We start from the raw sequence: 18,056 nt of genomic DNA on the forward strand, positions 1-18,056 counted from the left end.
TTTTTTTTTAGATTTTATTGTAACTCGCACATTAAAATATTGACTTTAAATTGTTATAATTTAAGTTCTGGTTGCCCTATACCTACCGCTACTGTACTTTCACAAGCTGAAGTAAATTTATGATGGCAAAAGTAGCTCAAAAGCAGAAGAATGTTGTGGTAAGTGGATATTATTGATTTATATAGCCTCGGCTACATTTTATTTTTGCTTTATTGCATGTATGGTCATTCTCGAAAGTTTAAAACCACCTGTCAAATTTAGAATTTTTACAATATGCTAGAAAAATTATCCCAAATGCTATATCATAAATAATGTTGTTGTGTAACTGTACTTTTGCGTACCGTAACATATGCTTCGATGCAAACTGTTATAAATGAGCAGTTTCTTTTGAACTGGGCGTACTCTTTTTTCTAAACGTAACCTACTTACATTTGTGTCTGTGCACAAGAATCTTAGTACAATCTAGTCTTTTGCTGGAACATATGGTGAGCGCACTCTCATCTTCCTCATATGATCATCTGTTGGGGTGGGAACCCTGGGTCTACCAGCCCTTTTCAACACCACTAAACTTTCAAGTTTTATAAATCTCACTATTGTCTGATGGATTGCTGTCTTGCTGAAACATAGTTTTTCAAACTTTTTTTTCTGAGTATATACCCTTTTTTGTGATATCACACGTTTTAACTTCTTAACAGTTGATAGCTCCTTTTTTGACCATATTTTTGGCAACAAGTTAAGAAAAAGTGAATTCTTTCGTTTCCAAAAAACAATTTATTTATAACCATTTGCACAGAAGCATGTGTTACCACATAATAGTATAGTTACACCATAAAATGATATATGACATAGCATTTGGAATATTTTTTCTAGCATAGGCTATTGTAAAAATCCTAAAATTTTGAGCGCCACTGTAGATCATTAATTTGTTTGCTATTGTTTTTTTTTAGATTGTGGTCAAATGTGTAAAAATATAGAAACTGTGTCAAAAAGAGATATGTAGACTACTACCTGTGATCTACCATCTTGTACTAGTACCCAACCCACATGGTTCTTCTTCCACAGATTGATCAGCTGTCACCTTCCTTGTAAACTCCCTCCATTTTGTTTTTACTAATAAATATGGCATGCTTTTCAGTGTGTAATTTCCTTGATATTGTCAATACATTTCATCTCTTGTCATTCTTTTTTTTTTTGTCTTAAACCAATTCACTCAACATTACGTTTTCCAATAAGTTGTTGTTTGCAATATGTCAAAAGTATTGTAGGTTTTTTAGATTGGTATTGTTAATGAGATTCCAGTTGTTATCTATTTTGGGGTAATAAATTAATTTGTTTTTCTTTCTCTCCAGATAATGTGTAATTGAGTCTAATGAATCCACACTTCAAAACTTTTCGGTTTTTTAATGTCATGTTTTTTTGCATGTTAAAATGTCATATCGTTTTTTGTGACAATTGGGAAAACCACACTTTGCTGCAATCTTAATTTTGCAATTTTGTTTTTTTTTCTGTAAGACGGTCTTACGATTTTTTTTTATGAAACCATTTCTTTATTTCGTTGTTTTGATATTCAGGAAGAAAGTTGCTTGAATCAAGTTGAAAGCAAAAATTTTATCAAAAAAATGCTGGCTATTGGAATATCTAATATCGTTTATCTGAGAAATCTTTTTCCAGAATCGGCATTTTCAGATCGCAGAATTGAAGGTAGCTTGATTCTGATAGTTATTAACAATATTGCTGGAATCAATATCAATGTTGTTTTTATATAATAATAATAATGTTAGTTTTTATATAGCGCTGTATCCATCGCAGAATGCGTTGCTCCTCAGCGCTTTACAAAGCAGACAGTGTCAATGCAGCCGTATAGAGGCGCAACTGAGTACATTATTACCCGAATCCACTCCATTACTCAGTGCCAAGCAGAAATTAGATTCAGTATAATACCATTTTTAAAAAGTCTTTGGTATGACCCGACAAGGTATCGAACCCATGCCTACCGATTCAGAGGCGGGCGCACTAAGCCACCGAGCCACCAGTTTTTTTCAAAATTTGTTCTTGTTTGTGTACAAATAAACAACAACATTTTGAAACAGTGGGTTGCATTTCTTCTTTAGATATGTGCATGGAAGGTCCGCAATTCCGCATGGGACTAGCTAACGTTTAAAACTTTAGAAATTAGTAATTATAGTATTAAAGGCAGATATCATACCGATAATAAGTGTATGCTTTGTGTCGGAATGGCCCGTTTCGGTGAGTCCGATCCCTTAAAGGGGGATTTTTTAATTTTTTTTTTAAATTATCGGGTACCATAGCCTAATTATCATGGCCGTTTTAGGGTTAGGGTTAGAGGTTAGGAACTCACCGAATAGTAGCAGACCCGCTTTGTGTAGTATAGTATTTCTTGGTTAAAATGCTCCCATCAATTTTAATTGAACTTAGTACACAACTAAACTACACAAATGTAAGCCTGTCTCACCATTACAGTTCAGCGTATTGCAAGTATATATTCTTTACTGTGTTAGGACTCTGTCAAAATCCTTGTTTGTAGTATTATAAATCATTTGTCTCTTGAGCACGTTTTAATGTTTGCGGTTTGTCACTTCTACCTTTTCTAGACCCCTGCTATGTTATTGTAAGTGATATTTTTTTGCTTTGATTGTCAGAAATAAAAATACGATGATGATGGTGTATCTGTATCCTATGTTTCTTTATATTCTATAGTTTTACTGAATGATCTGGTTGTTGATAGGAAGTGAAATAGAGCAATGTATAACCAGGTTTTTACTCACAGATTTGCCATTGAAAATTTTGAAGGAGAACAGCCACGAGGGAGCAGGACGAATTGTTCATTGGTACATGTGCTTAAAAAATTTTTATAAGGTTAAAATGTAATGCACTAATTTAATGTGTGAGATGGTGATGATAACGGTGATTCGTTATAGAGTGTTGTGTCATTGAAAAACAGATGTAGGGATTTGCTTTGTTTGATATTTTGTTCTGCTATAGACTAGACATGGTTTTTAAACAGTGCCTGCCAAATTACCTTCCTATGAAAGGACAAAAATGTTCATACGAATGGAGTAAGTCGGTTGTAAATCCAGTGAATGTGTACCCTCAACTCGGTTTCGGCTAATATAAATGGGTCTGCTACTATTCGGTGAGTCCGATTCGGTGAGAGCCTTTTTCGGTGAGAGCCCTATTCGGTGATTTTTTTTAATTTTTTTTTGAAAATTATCGGGTACCGTAGCCTAATTAAAACCCCTAACCCCAAAAACCCAAACCCCCAAAAAAAACCAAACCCCCCAAAAACCCAAAAAAAAAACCAAACCCCAAACACCCCCAAACCCCCTATCCCCTAACCCTATAACGGCAATGATAATTAGGCTACGGCGCGCAATAATTTAAAAAAAAAAAACTCACCGAATAGGGCTCTCACCGAAAAAGGCTCTCACCGAATAGGGAACTCACCGAATCGGACTCACCGAATCGGGCCATTCCGAATATAAATAGGTTTCACAACATTTGTTTGTTTTTAGGATGAAAGGAGTGTACGATGCCATTGAGCGGGAATATCTTCGGGCTCTTATTTTTGCAGTACGTTGGCCCAAGAATAAATAAAAATAGTTGCAATGAAAAAATAAAAATTTGCGGTAAAATTGTGTAGCCTTCCTAATCGGATCAGAATTTAAGTTACCGGTACAAGATAATTTAATATTTTTCTACCACTTTGCTTTTGAATGAATTTGTTACCTCACTTTGGCATTAGGCTCTATCCATAACTTACATCCGTCAACTTTTTTCTTTCTTAGCTATGTACCATATATATATACGTATTTTTTCTAATTGTTTACTTTTTTTCAGATTGTTACTGACCCTGAAAAACCAGATGTAAGTTTATATTGTCATTACAGTGGAGCAATTGTATTTTCATAATATTTGTGGGCAAATTGGTTAAATTTTTCATTGTCTTGTAGAGTGTGATTGAGAGCTACGTGTTTGGCTTTTCATATGATCAAGGATGCGTACAAGCCAGTGTCACGATTGGCGAAGATTCGAAAACAAAAACCACCATTCCAACAAAACAGCAAACTAAAGAGTCAGCTAAAAAGTAAGAAGCACACAGTAGTTGCCACTTTTTCCACACTTGACCTTGTGAGGCAAGGGTATATTTTACTTATTTCCTGCACTTTTCCAGGTTTCTTCGTAATTTATTGTTGTTGACCAGCACAATGGACTCGCTCCCCACAAATGTCTATATGACTGTGCGATTACTGTATTATGACAAAGGTAAGTATTTGTAGGATTCATTGCTCCAACGGGAAATATTTATTTTATCATTGCGTACTACCATAATACGTTTGCATGGTTTGTGAACCTAGGAATGCCTAGCTTCATCACGTTTTTTCTTCAAATGTACTCTATTTACCTATTCTACATCGCTTTATTGTTAGTTGTTTTTTGGGACTTGGTGGGACTGACGTGCTTTGTAACATGTTAGCATCACTTACAATATTGATTGAGTTGTTGTTGTGCGCAGTAATTTTTTTACTGTAGAAGGCCACCTTATGATAAACATGACGTCAACGTTTAAATGCTATGTGTTGATTGTTGGTGTTGTTTTAACAGCAACACCCAATGACTATCAGCCACCCGGTTTTGTTGAAGCGATTGAGAAAGATACATTGGGTTTTGTTTTTGATAATATTCGAATCAAGCTTGGCCATGTGATGACGCCACACACGAGCATGAAAGTTCGAGTACGGGCAGGACGCGATCAATTTGAACGTAAAGAGGTGATTGCGTAATGCGTAGGCTGCATATTGTTTCTTACATTCAAGCTAAGAAATGCTTTTATGTTTGTAACTTGTATATATAAGTTTTTGTTGATTTGCATTTGAGAGATGAATAGGCTAGGCTATTCTCTTTTTTTTCTCAAACAGGTGGTGTCTTAACAACGGCTTACATTGGTGTTTAACTCACTTCTTTTGACAAATGTTATGATAAAAGGTTATTCTCAAAATACTGAAAACGCCGCATATTTTCAGAATGAAAACGGCCAGCCAAACCTTTACATGAATGATTCGGAAATGACTGACGTTACTAAACTGGTAAATTGGCTTTAATCTTCGAGGTTTTAGATATTTTTCTATCATGATTCATGAGGTATTGTTACTTTTTGTTACATTGTTTTATCAAAAAAACACGATAAAAGAAAGATAAATGAATAACAGAATAGTCTTCAACAGTTTATGAGTTCTTCTAAAAGGCTTCCCAGTATCTTCAGATGGCGTACTTGTACAGGGGCCTGGTCAATTGTCATACGATTACAAATTTGTCTGATAAAGTCAATTATTTAGGATCCGAGAGCTTTGCCAACAGAAGAAGAAATGAAACGAAATTTTCAGACAGGTTGTACATATTATGCTTTTAAAGAGTGTTCAGAAAAATGATGAAATTCAAATAAACAAAAAAATTGCATTTTTAGGCACTATAAAAAAGCTTTTTCCCTGAAACATCACAAAAAGAGGCAGAATGATTTTCAGCGGCCAGTGGTTAAATAGAGTATTTTGCAAAGCCTTTAATAAAGTATTTAACCGTAAAACACAGTACGTATTATGCAAAGAGAGTGCTTTAAAATGGTGATTGCGACTTTTGATGTATACAAATAAACAGTAATTTCAACACCAGAATTGCATAAAATAACAAAATCTTTGTTGTTTAAGCTTGCCATGTTGCGATCATTTTATTTTCTTGCCTCGTTATTTACACTTGGTGTGAAGTTCGCAAAAGCTGTAAATATTTACAAGTTTTGTTTGAATTACAGACAACGAATTGGACAGCGACCTGGGAGTTTGTTGCCCGTGTCTTGATCCCAACGACGATGGGATAATGATCGAATGCTCCAAGTGCCACTTATGGCAGCACGCGATTTGCTTCTGTATCTGCGATGAAAGTGGCATTCCCGATGTGCACGTTTGTCATCGTTGTTGTGACAATGTAGGTAGCCTACATCCAGAAAGGAACTAAGGTCGAAAACTGAATCAAAGTCTGTCTTGAATGGGCTACTTTCTTGTATGGTCACATGTAGGCCTATAATCCTATTCATAAGGAGTTAAGGACATGATGTAAGCTCTTTACTCGCTTCATGTAACCACGTGACATTTATAGTTTGTGTAAAGTAGTAGCCTATCGATGATTGATTGGACAAGTTTTCCTCGTGTTGCATTTTTAATACTGTAGCAGGTAGGTATAGCTGATTGTAATAGTTTGCACTTCACTGGTAGAAGGAACTTTTCTTCAATCATCTTTTTTTCTAATCGTTTTGTGTTCAGGATTTAATGTCTTTAACAAGAAAATTGTTAATGTGCTTGAACTTGACTATGAAGATCGACATATGACCATAGGCGTCGAAATAGGGTGGGCAGGGTGGGCGGCGCCCACCCTACCGTGAAACGAGGGTGGGCAAAATAGGTTTCGCCCACCTTGTTTTCAGGACACGTATGAAGTGCTCGTTACAATTATTTCCGCTTTTGTTAAACGCTGAATTATGCAACCAACTGCCGCGCAACTTCTTGTTTTACGCTATGTCTCTCCCTAGGTATCCGACAGAACAAAGCAATTCCGCAACAACACTGCGTTGAAAAAAATACGGTAGGCCTACTCACTGCGTTGTTGTTGCTACGGCAACTGCCACACGCTGGCAATTCCTGGTGAGAGAAAGCCACGTTTGATCTTTTCTCCGAATGGTCTCACTTTCGTTACGTCGCAATCAAACTTCAGTTCCGGGTCAGCGTAAGGGAATATGAATATGACATCATAATGAACATGACAATAAAATAACCGATACAAACTAAAGACGTACTGAAACAATCGCTTTTTACAAATCTTTCCTCACAAACTTGTTGCTGAGTATGAATTGTGGCACCGCTCGATGTTGTCATTTCATTATTGAAAAGTTAAACATCTATTCGCGGATTCTTAAAACCAGCTAGTGTTCGGCGATATTGAAAAAAAACGATACGATATTTAAAAAAAAACTCGATATTTCGATACTTTTCGATATTTTTGTTCTAATTAAGAAAAGAGTTTCTCAGTCTTCGAAATTAGTGTCGGCAATTGCCGAGGGGATTGCCGACACAGATGCATGAATGGCGCATTAGCGTCGGCAATAAAAATGCCGAGGCCACACGAGCGCTTGTAAGGTTAGCGTTAGACATTCCTCCCAGTCGTTATGACACAGCCATAGATTTGATCCTTAGTTAACACCCTGATGGCGCTCTGCGAAAGAGGCGTGTGGATGGGTATCAAAGCACGAAAGCAGCAAAACGTGTACGCTTCATTGCGAACGGCGAAGACAGTGTAGATTTACAGCCAAGCGATGAGCCTCTTGATGTGTCCGATTTCAGTGATGACGCGACAACCTCATCCTCCGATACAGCATCTGATGATTGCGATTCTGACAGCTAGTTCTTTATCAAACAGACTTTGTGTTGCTCGCAGTATCCCAATTGTGCCGAAATTAGTTTGAGTTTGTGGATGTTAGTGGATACGTAAATCGAGGCAATCTTCTTGCAGGTACTTAATTTGTTACCGGTACCTGGTTGAGCAATTAACATTATTTTATGATAATTCAACGTCGCTAGATGTCGAATTAATATAAAACAAACGTAAATTTCTTATTGAGCATTGTTGTTGCGCAATATAACCCGCCGGGAAAATTAAATCGATTTGTGCTGACTCGAACGTTGAATCAACCCAAAATTAACTTTTCTCCCCCGTGAGTTATTTAACGTGAATTACCGTAACAGTGTGCGTATCGCGTTCCTCGCTACTTTTGGTATTATTAGAAAAGATGTACTATCCAGAATACAAACCAACATGGAAATGCTACAAACAATTAAATCAAGAAAATTGAAATATTTTGGCCACATTTGCAATAATTCTTTTCAAAGACAACTACTAGAAGTAAAAATGAACGGCAAACGAAATAGGGGCAGAACACCAAGAATTTGGACTAATGATATTGAAGACTGGTTAGGACTTAATTACAAAACTGCAGTAAAAAATCTCACAACAGAGAAACTTGGCATCTTGCCTCCAACCCTCGACGAGAGGAAGGAACTTAATGATGATGATGATGGTATTATTACATCACAACAAATCAAACAGTGCTGTCCTGATAGACTACTCTAGTATATTTTTCGCTTCTCGTTTTACATGTTTTGGTACAATTGTTTTCGTAATAAACGTTCACAGCAATTGCCAAGGCAATTTCAACTTTCGCCGTATGGCCTTGGCAACGTTTTTATAGGGGTTTACAGTTACCAGTTAGGGCTGTAATAGTAAAAATATTGAACAAAATTGAAATAAATATCGATATTGAAAAGATATCGTATCGTATCGAAAATTCGATATATCGCCCAACACTAAAACCAGCTTCCAAAAGGCGTCGAGATAATAATGCTGAAGAAGCCACGTCCAGCACGAATGAACGTAGAGATGACATTGATGAAGAAAGCAGTGCTTCAAGGATGGACAGTTGTAAAGTCAATGTCTCAGGCAATGTACCGGTAGTTGTAGAAGACAGCATGAGCCATGGATCTCTACCTGCTCCATTACGTTAGCATGATGCCGGATCAGCTTCCGGCTCGGGAAGGTCGTGTGTTGCAAAGGAAGCATTTTTCCGAATTCCAGTGGATGCGTCTTAACCCTGATGGTACTTGTTACTGTAGCTGCTGTTTGTGGGCCTCGGAAAACAATCGGTTATCTGCCGCAGACCAACGGAACAGTCCGCAGTCACCTGTCCGAACATTTTGCGGCAAATCCGAAGGTGCCACTTTAAAGATAACATGTCATGCGTCACGCGCTTTTTTGGTCGCAAAGGAAAACATAAAAGAAGTTTGTTTAGTTTAGCAGCGCTCATAAGATCGCAAGGCGCAAGAAAGCAAACATCAAACCTGTTAACGCTTAATTGCTGCACAGTCTTTGTGAGAAAGACTAACCATTGCGAATTTGCGAACATACACATTCAATGAAATCTGTTTGAAAACTCCCGCCCACCCAGAATTCCTCTGTTCTAAGAAAAAATCGACGCCTATGCATATGACTATGGAGGATACACGACTTGCGGCATTCGGGCCTTGCGACCTGGTGATGGCGTCATTTGTGTTTGTGTTATTTGGACCGCGGCATTACCGGACTCTGGAATTTCGATTCCATTGATTGGCTTTTTTAATTTACCTTATTTTCTATCGCAAATGTGTGATGATTATTACGTTTGTTTCCAGGTAGATACGATGTGCACGGACCCCCAGCTGAGTGCGCTCAAGAAAGATCAGCGACAGGAGATGTGCGCATGGAGACGGACGCTGCAGAGATGTGGCGAAACCGACACTGTTTCAGTCTCTGTAAGTCTAATTTCAAGCCAGCTAACCATAAAGTTTATTGTTGAATTTTGCTCATTACTAAAGCAAACAGACCATGAATGATAAACTTAATATGAGCATTGAGCAGTAGGGTGTTTTAGTTTTTTACGATTTTTGAAATCAAAACTGCATGGGGTCTAATCAGATCTTACTTCGTACAAATCGTACCCCTCCAATCCTGCATTGTTAGGTCATAGTATAATTAACAAAACCTGTTGTTTGTTAAAAATGTTATCACTGTAGTTACTGAAAGCGTTTTGCTTGTGTAGAACTGGGAACAAACCATCAAAAATATGAAAAAGACAGCTTTTCGCAATTAACCTTTTTCCGTTGCAGATAGTGTGGTAAAACGTATTAAGCGCAGATAGGAAGTTGGCTATTCCGCACAAGCTGACACCTTACACGTTTTTCTATCTTCTTCCGTTACCGAGATATCGCATAATTTCGGGAAATTTTCCCACGTTTTAATTTTTCAAAATTTGGGGAGGCTGCGCAGTGCGCACCCTCTAAAAGTTATTCGATCAAAAAATCCTTTGAATCGGCTGTATGTCGCCGAAATAAGATATGATTAGACTCCAAACATTTTTGATTTCAAAAACCGTGAATAAATGAAACATCCTAATGAGTAGGTTGCCAAGAACTTGACTGACGTCATTAAAGACTGAACAATACTTAACTATAAACTTGCAACCGAAACATGTCACAGACAAATTTTGCATTGTATTGTCTCCAATCCTCCACGAGAGAAAAGAACCAGATGACGATGAAAACAAACAGGATTTCAGATACTAACTTTTTTTTATTTTTTAGGAAATTAGTGGCTGGCTTTCTTGTACAAGAATTATGGCGCAAAAAATTATTGGCAAGCTTGCGAGGGAAAAAATTGTAAAAATGGCAAAAGGACAGCAGCGGTACCATCTTGTTGTAGTTGCTGTAACAAAAGTAGACTAATGTAAAGTTACAGTAATGCAGAAAAAATCTTATTTTTGGATTAATTCTTCAATTATGAAGTGTTTTTAATAATTAAAATGTTAATGGTTTTCAATTTTTCTTCGTTTGAACCTTCTTCGCCACTATAGCGCAATGGTGGCAATGCAATGCGCAAGGTGTCAACTCTGGCTCCCCAACCTGAGCCAACTAAACGCCTTAGCAAAGCTGTGCGTGTTGAGATCTTTTTGCGTAGTGACTCCAAATGTTGACGGTAAGTGAGCGACCTGACCAGGACTACTCCTTGATATGTAGAGTTTGCAGAAGGACAGGGTTTTTCCATTGGTGTTGATTTTAAGCTCACGCTTCGCTTCCCGGTTGTTTAAGTGGAAGGCTGTCGTCACTGTTTTGGTTTGCGCTGAGCTTCAATCTCATCGCTGTAGGTATGTCGACATGTCTAGGTGTACAGTTCCTTCTATTGTTTCCCAATGATTCGACAGGTGTAGAGTGGCCAAATCATCGACATAGGCGTACTTTTCGGATACCGTGTTTGGCAAGTCGTGGGTTTAGATGTTAAACAGAAGGGGGGGTATAGGACAGATCCTTGAGGGACGCCATTTTTAAGACGTCGTAACCTGCTTGGTTTAGCACTTCCGGTGGTGAGAGGGTAAAGCTTCTGTTGTAAACCAGCTCCAAATGTCGAATGAAATTATGGCAAAAATGACGAATTTTTCCAATCTTTGAATGCGCTGTAATGTAAGAGCTTCCCTTTTCAATGTTTTCCACATCGTTTATACTGTATAGTAGGCCTATCTCGTTGTTGCCTCTTGTGGTGTAAGTATTAGCTAACTTGCAGGATTGTCATAAAATCAATTCCTTTTTCTGATCCAGGCAAACGAAGACCATCGACCATGACGTGTTGAAAGCAGTTTTCATCAGAGACGTCAGACATGTCGCTGAGAATCTCTGCTTACAAAGGAGAGACAAACAGATGCGAGCTTCCTTTGAAGCAAAGACAGATGGTATTTCGCTGACGAGTCTTAATTAGGCTATAATCTGTTGAATCTTAGCTATACTAAAGCGTTAATTTGTATTTAAAAGTAACTTTAATTTTTAATCAAAACTTGTTTATCAAACTTTTAAAGAAATCTACTTTTATTTGGTCGTATTGGTCAAATATAAAGTGTGCGTCTTGATTAAAAAATCATTATGAGGCGTAAAAGTGATCAAAATAATAATAATAATGTTAGTTTTTATATAGCGCTGTATCCATCGCTGAATGCGCTGCTCCACAGCGCTTTACAAAGCAGACAGTGTCAATGCAGCCGTATAGAGGCGCAACTGAGTACATTATTACCCGAATCCACTCCATTGCTTAGTGCCAAGTAGAAATTAGATTCAGTACCATGTTTAAAAAGTCTTTGGTATGACCCGACAAGGTATCGAACCCATGCCTACCACTTCAGAGGCGGGCGCACTAACCACTACGCCACCGAGCCGGTAAAAGCGCAAAATTGGCCCAAATTTTCAGGGAAGCAATCCTCCGAGAACCCTGTGAAATTAGTTTCCTTATCCGGCCTTGACTTTTCCATTGTCTATTTTATTTTACGGACCTTGCTTAAACCCACCATAGAAGTAGCCTAAATGTCATACTTTGCTTTTTCTATCGCCGGTCAGCGAAGCTATTTTTATTTTAAAACCGGTCGGTGAGAGAAAAAAGGTTAGTTACCTTTGTCTGAATCAATGTTTGTCAAACCCTTTTCACTGCGACCCACCTGTAGGCTAGTCTCGCTTTGGTCTTAGTCCCATTGCAATTTCCTTTGTAATAGAGTTAATACCGACGCAATGACAAGATTAACAACATACTGTATGCCCATAGGATTATTTTCTCTATGTGTTATATCAGTGGTTCTCAAACTTTTTTTTGTTGCGACGCCTCTGGAAAAGTTTTCTGGACTTGCGACGCACCAGCAAATAAAAGTTAATGAGGAAACTTATTATTAAAGTTTTGTTTGTTGATACAACAACAAAAAGCAATGCATAGGCTATTATTTAATGTGACGTGTGGGCTTGTTTGTTTTTACAAAGTTCATTAAATCTTGGGAGAATTTTTGAAATTGCCACCTGCATTTTTCTTTCAGAGTGTATTGGTGATTGAAATTTGCTTTTTATCACCGCCAAGGCAGAAATTCCTGCTTCACATAAATATGACGTGACATATGGGATAATAATTCGTAGTGCTTTCTTCACCAAAGCTGGATAATCGCCATTCATTGAAATCCAGAAATTTGCCGGATTTCCTGAATTAAACATCCTTTTCAGGGAATTGTCACAAGAAATGTCAATGTAGGCTTCTTTTTCTTGTGCAGTAAAAGACAGTGGAGTAGGTTGGACGAAAGGATCACGAATCCATTCATAGTTTGATAAATTTTTCGGGAAGTATTTTGCAAATTTCGACTCGAGCTTGGACAAATGTTGCCCAAATATGCTTCACAAATTTGAAGGCAGCGTCATACTTTTCTTTTCAAGCAAATTGGACAAGAAAGTGAAGTATCGAGAGCTTCCAGACAGGTTTGCTATATCTTCCTTCCACAATAGCAGCTTTTTAACGAATGCTGCAATTTTATCTGAAATGTCATTTTTATTCGGCCCTTGCATAGAAATGTTCAGTTTGGCGAAGATATCACACAAGTAAAGTAAGCCAATTTCAATAAGAAATTGTTCTGAGCTAAACAATCTGCAAGTGGATTATTTTCTTGCTGCAAAAAAGCCTGAAGTTCATCCACCAATTCGTAGAAGCGTTCAAAGAATTTTCCAAGCGAAAGCCACTTGGATGAAAATTAAAAGAGCAAACTCCGATGCGCTGCATTGATTTCTCCACAAAGTTTTTTGAAAACTCTTGACTTCAGTGGGCGTGTTTTAATGAAGTTAACAACTTTGATGACAACTGAAACTGCTAATCAAAGGATTAACCTCATTTTTATAAGATAAACTGAATTCAGCTACGAAATGAAACTCTTCTGCGACGCCCTTGGAAAATTGAAACGACGCACCAGGGCGTCGCGACGCACAGTTTGAGAACTACTGTGTTATATGAAAGGCGACTTGCATTGGATTAACGAACAATAATCTTTTTTTTTTTCTATCAGACTTCGATAAATGCCAAAAAGAAAATTACAGACGCAAGGGGAAGCGAGCAGCTGCTGACATTGATGTAGATTTGCAAGTAAATGAATGATTTGAGTCTTTGTAAACTAAACGGCTGATGAACTACATAAACGTTGCTAGTGCGAAAAAGCATAATAGATATAGTCTGTATTAAACTATAGGAAATATTTATTATGTGTGTTTTTGTGACGTTGCATCTGTCGTAGATAAGCGTAGCTCTCAGCACTTTACAAAGCAGGCAGAGTCCGCGTATGCAGGCGCACCCAAGTACATTATTAGCCTACACTAAATTCATTTCTGTTTGTGAGTGCCAAGCAGGAATAAGTTTCAGTAGGCTACCAAATAAAATGTCTTAAATGTCCTCACAGAGTATCAAAACCATGACTTCCGATTCATAACCAGACGCTGTAGCTAACCACTAAGTCACCAAGGCGGTTTAATAAAATATATTGTCCAATTTTTCGTTTTGAAATTGTAATTTGCCTCCCTCTCTGTAGGCTTAGATTTGACAAGATTTGCTTGGCTTCACTTTGCAGTCCGCTCGGCTAGCTCAGTTGATTATAGCGCCGTGACTTCGTGAACGAAGAAGCTTCAAGATCAAGCGGCGCTGGTTCGACTATCGGGGTGTGCGCTTGAGCAACGCATTCTAAGGACTGCTTTCCATTCAGCGGCACCCAATGGATGGAATAATTCCCAGCCAACAACACAACAATCGGAAACTTCGCTTTGTCAAATCTCCGTAACCGACCCTGCGTCAAGAGACTCTACAAGTAGGCTATGCGAAACTACCAGGAATAACCTACCAAGGCTTTCCCAGTCCGAGAATAAAGATTCAAAACTTACAGGGGTGGGCAGGAGAAGCCAATATTTAGATCGTTTATTCTGGTCCGTGATTTTGCTGTATATTTAAACACATAAGTTTGTTTGCCTATTAACGGTTGGTGTATCCGGTATCTTGGTTATGAGTATAACTGTACAGTGTACAGTACACTATATTTTGTGTATATACATAATTGCTAAACTGCTTCCTGGCTTGTGTTTCTAGCAAAACTGTAGCGAAGACAACCTAACGGCAAAGCGATTCGGGCGAGGTCTGAAAATGTCCACCTCCCCACTCAACAGCCAATCTTCAATAGACGCCTTTCGACAGGATATGAACAGGGTTAGTTGAACCTTATTAGTTATTACATGAACTAGAACAGGGCTGCACAAACTTAAGTCCACGGTTCAAAACGGACGTATTTGGCGGTTAACACGGACGGTTTGTAACTGGTGCCACTTTTAGTCTGTAATCTTTGAATCACGACTACTGTCTATGGTTTAATAACTTTTGAAGTTTTGAGTGAAGTAGGCCCGGCCTATGTTATCCAACTACACCTTCCAAACCACGTGACATATAAGTTACTTGTTTTTCAAGCTTGTCATACAAGACTGCTTGTCTTGCTTTTCCTGAATGCTCTTTTTGGGATTACTTAAAATTATTTCCATCGATCTTATCAACTTTTAAAACTTTCAACCAGTATTTTTTGTGCATGTTTGATCGAGAACCTATTGCTTCAGTTAATTGTGATCACATGGTTAGGAAAAACAATGCAGCTGCAGTCACTCGTTTCATCTATTGGTTTGTTTTGGTTATTAATCTTTATCCTCGGACTGATAAAGCCTTGATTGGTTGTTTCTGGTAGTTTCGCATATTTGTAGAGGCTCTTGATTCTTGACGCAGGGCCGGTTACCGAGATTGACAGCAGAGTGAAGTTTTCCGATTGTTGAAGTGTTCTTGGCTGGGGAATTATTCCATTCACTAGGTGCCGTTGAATGAAGAGCAGTCGTGAAAGTGCGTTGCTCAAGTGCGCACCACGAGAGTCGAACTTCTCGCCGCGTGATCTTGATCCCGGCGCGTAACCACTGAGCTAACGGGGCGGACTATTAAAATGAACAAACATTAGTTGGCCAGCTAACTACAGTAAAACTCGGTTAATCCGGATTCGATTTGACCGGCGATTCCATCCGGATTAGGCGAAGATCCGGATTAACCGATGACGGTTCTATCAAGCCTGACGTTACCTAGATAGAAGGGTGTCGGTAAAAATCACCGAAATTGAACGCATTAGTGTGGTCATCTGTCAATTCCGACACGCGCGATCACCATATTAGCGATAGAATTCTTTTGAAATGCAGTATGCATGTAAAACGAATGTATTTGTAGACTCTGCGTCTAACGCAAGAACACACTGGCAAAAGTTATATCTTTAGACATGCGTGTCGGAATAATCTGTAGTCACTCAAAACTTTTGAAAACAGTTACGGAAGACGAGTTTCTTTGGAAAACTTACAAAAAATCAAACAAAGTCTTCTATTGGAAAAACATCAACGACATACCGCCGACAATTCCACCGACATCTTTTCAAGTGACATTACGAGTTTGGGCATTTACGCACGAATTTTGAGTTAGGAGGGATTACTGTTCATGAAAAGAAGAAATCCGCAATGATTTATTGCGTCACATTAACGGAACAATAGATAAGAAATTTCTCGCAATAAGCCACGTTACGTTTTAGCATAAAATGGCAAAACTGTCGGGAAACTCCGGATAAAGCGATAGAGAAAGCGCAACTTTTGTCCGGAATAGGCGAAGATCCGGATTAAATAATCCGGATAATCCGAAGCCGTTTCTCAAGGAAAAGAATACAAATCATTTGTACTTCCAGTTTCATCCGGATTAACCGAGTTCTACTGTAGTAAGAAGAAGGGTCTCCTTCAAGGGCGAAATTGTGGCATTTGCAAAATGTCACGTAGTTGGCATTCGTTGTTAAATGCGCAAGGTAACTAATTATTCCTCTACAGTTTAATGAGCATTTGTCCAACAGGGAGAACCTTCACCTCGTAAAAGAAGAAAAGCATCCCGGGCCATACCAGCTCTGAACAGCAAGCGTCGTTGAGTGGTTGTTTCAAATGTTATTGCGTTTGTTATTGTTTTTTATGGTTTTGATAAAGTTCACTTTAATGATATGTTTGTTTAGTATTTTCTTTTTTTAGCAAAAAAGCCAAATATTGTGTTTGTAAAATTACGCTTTTTATTATTTTGTGCTTTGTTATTTGTTTTCACACGTCACACTTGCAGTATCGTCGCGTCTTATAGAGATAAAGATAATATTTTAATTTTGTATTGCATAAACATTTATGGCTAATTTCTTCAATGTTGCTTAGTTTGTGTGACACTGTTTTTTCATTTATGTTTTTTCCAATGAAAAAGTTTTTAAGATTTTGTATGATGTGTTATTTAAGACCAAAATCATTAAGAACTCAAAGTTGCATAAGGGATTTCTAGAAGTTGGCCGACTAGATGCAAAAACTACCTTGTCAGGGTAAAATACGCCAAAAAAGTGTGTTGCCAGGTGTTTTTCAGGATAAATGCTTAGCTTAGTTTGCTCAAAAATAAATCAATGCTTCAGCTTGCTTGTTGGATCAATTCCAAAATTTGCAAACAAGGAAATTCCAATTGTGTTTAGAATTTTAACCTGCTCAAAGCAATAAATTAGGCTGCAGCTTGAAAAAATAAATTATACAAATAAGCTACTGTTGCACAACTCCATGAGTTTATCTGAGGGTAGCCGTATGCTATGAATCAAGTTATGAATGTAATGTATAGTAGAACTCGGTTAATCCGGATCTTCGCCGAATCCGGATAAAACTGGAAGTGCAGATGATTTGTAATCTTTTTCTTGAGAAACAGCTTTGGATTATCCGGATTATTTAATCCGGATCTTCGCCTATTCCGGACAAATGTTGCGCTTTGTCTATCGCTTTATCCGGATTTGCCCGATTTTTTGTAAGTTTTCCATAGAAACTCGTCTTCGGTTACTATTTTCAAAAGTTTTGAGTGACTACAGATTATTCCGACACGCATGTCTGAAGATGTTACTTTTGTCAGTGTGTTCTTGCGTTAGACGCAGAGTCTACAAATACATTCATTTTACACGCATACTGCATTTCAAAAGAACTCTTATCACTGGGTTGCTAATGTGGTGATCTCGCGTTACGGAATTGGCAGATGACCACACTAATGCGTTCAATTTCGGTGATTTTTACCGATACCCTTCTATCTAGGTAACGTCAGGCTTGATAGAACCGTCATCGGTTAATCCGGACCTTCGCCTAATCCGGATGGAATCGCCGGTCAAATCGAATCCGGATTAACCGAGGTCTGGTATATTACATATTTTGCATATTCTTTTTAAGTTGTTATTTATTTGTAAACACTAGGCTATATTACTTTGATAAGTTATTGCTTCATGTTTAGGTTACGCCTGATTAATGGGTTGACAAGCAACCAATGAGTTTAGATTAATTCGGAAAAATTTGATCGAGGCTTGTCTGGTTTTTGAGCTAGGTAATCAAAAATACGGTAGCTTTTTATTTGAAAATTTAAGAAAATCTGGCAACACTTTGCATAACATACCCTACTTTCAAAAACAACATTTCGTGAGTTCGCTTCTCAGTGCGTTCTTGGCTTCTACTTTTTTGCAGATGCTGTTTTCG

General features: G+C 38.0%; 1 protein-coding gene across 1 annotated transcript; it reads left to right on the top strand.

Moving 5' to 3' along the window:
* Window positions 1-15: 15 nt before the first annotated feature.
* LOC145780971 (uncharacterized) lies at window positions 16-17,118 on the top strand. Its single transcript, XM_082592660.1, has 17 exons — window positions 16-158; window positions 1,572-1,701; window positions 2,789-2,849; window positions 3,534-3,591; window positions 3,859-3,885; window positions 3,972-4,105; window positions 4,193-4,284; window positions 4,624-4,790; window positions 5,043-5,105; window positions 5,355-5,406; window positions 5,822-5,994; window positions 9,285-9,404; window positions 10,233-10,333; window positions 11,241-11,371; window positions 13,499-13,575; window positions 14,563-14,679; window positions 16,385-17,118. Exons 1-17 carry the CDS (start codon window positions 120-122, stop codon window positions 16,454-16,456), a joined length of 1,614 nt encoding a protein of 537 aa, XP_082448786.1. The 5' UTR covers window positions 16-119; the 3' UTR covers window positions 16,457-17,118.
* Window positions 17,119-18,056: the final 938 nt, after the last annotated feature.

Source organism: Aplidium turbinatum, chromosome 1 (assembly GCF_918807975.1).
Source record: "Aplidium turbinatum chromosome 1, kaAplTurb1.1, whole genome shotgun sequence".
Classification (NCBI taxonomy): Eukaryota; Metazoa; Chordata; class Ascidiacea; order Aplousobranchia; family Polyclinidae; genus Aplidium; species Aplidium turbinatum.

What these genes read in the sequence shown, in the direction of transcription:
- LOC145780971 (XM_082592660.1), top strand. Translation starts at nt 120, where the DNA reads ATGATGGCAAAAGTAGCTCAAAAGCAGAAGAATGTTGTG. An exon ending in ATCAATTTGAACGTAAAGAG is followed by an intron (nt 4,791 to 5,042) that starts GTGATTGCGTAA and finishes GCATATTTTCAG; the next exon opens with AATGAAAACGGCCAGCCAAA. An exon ending in TTCGACAGGATATGAACAGG is followed by an intron (nt 14,680 to 16,384) that starts GTTAGTTGAACC and finishes TTTGTCCAACAG; the next exon opens with GGAGAACCTTCACCTCGTAA.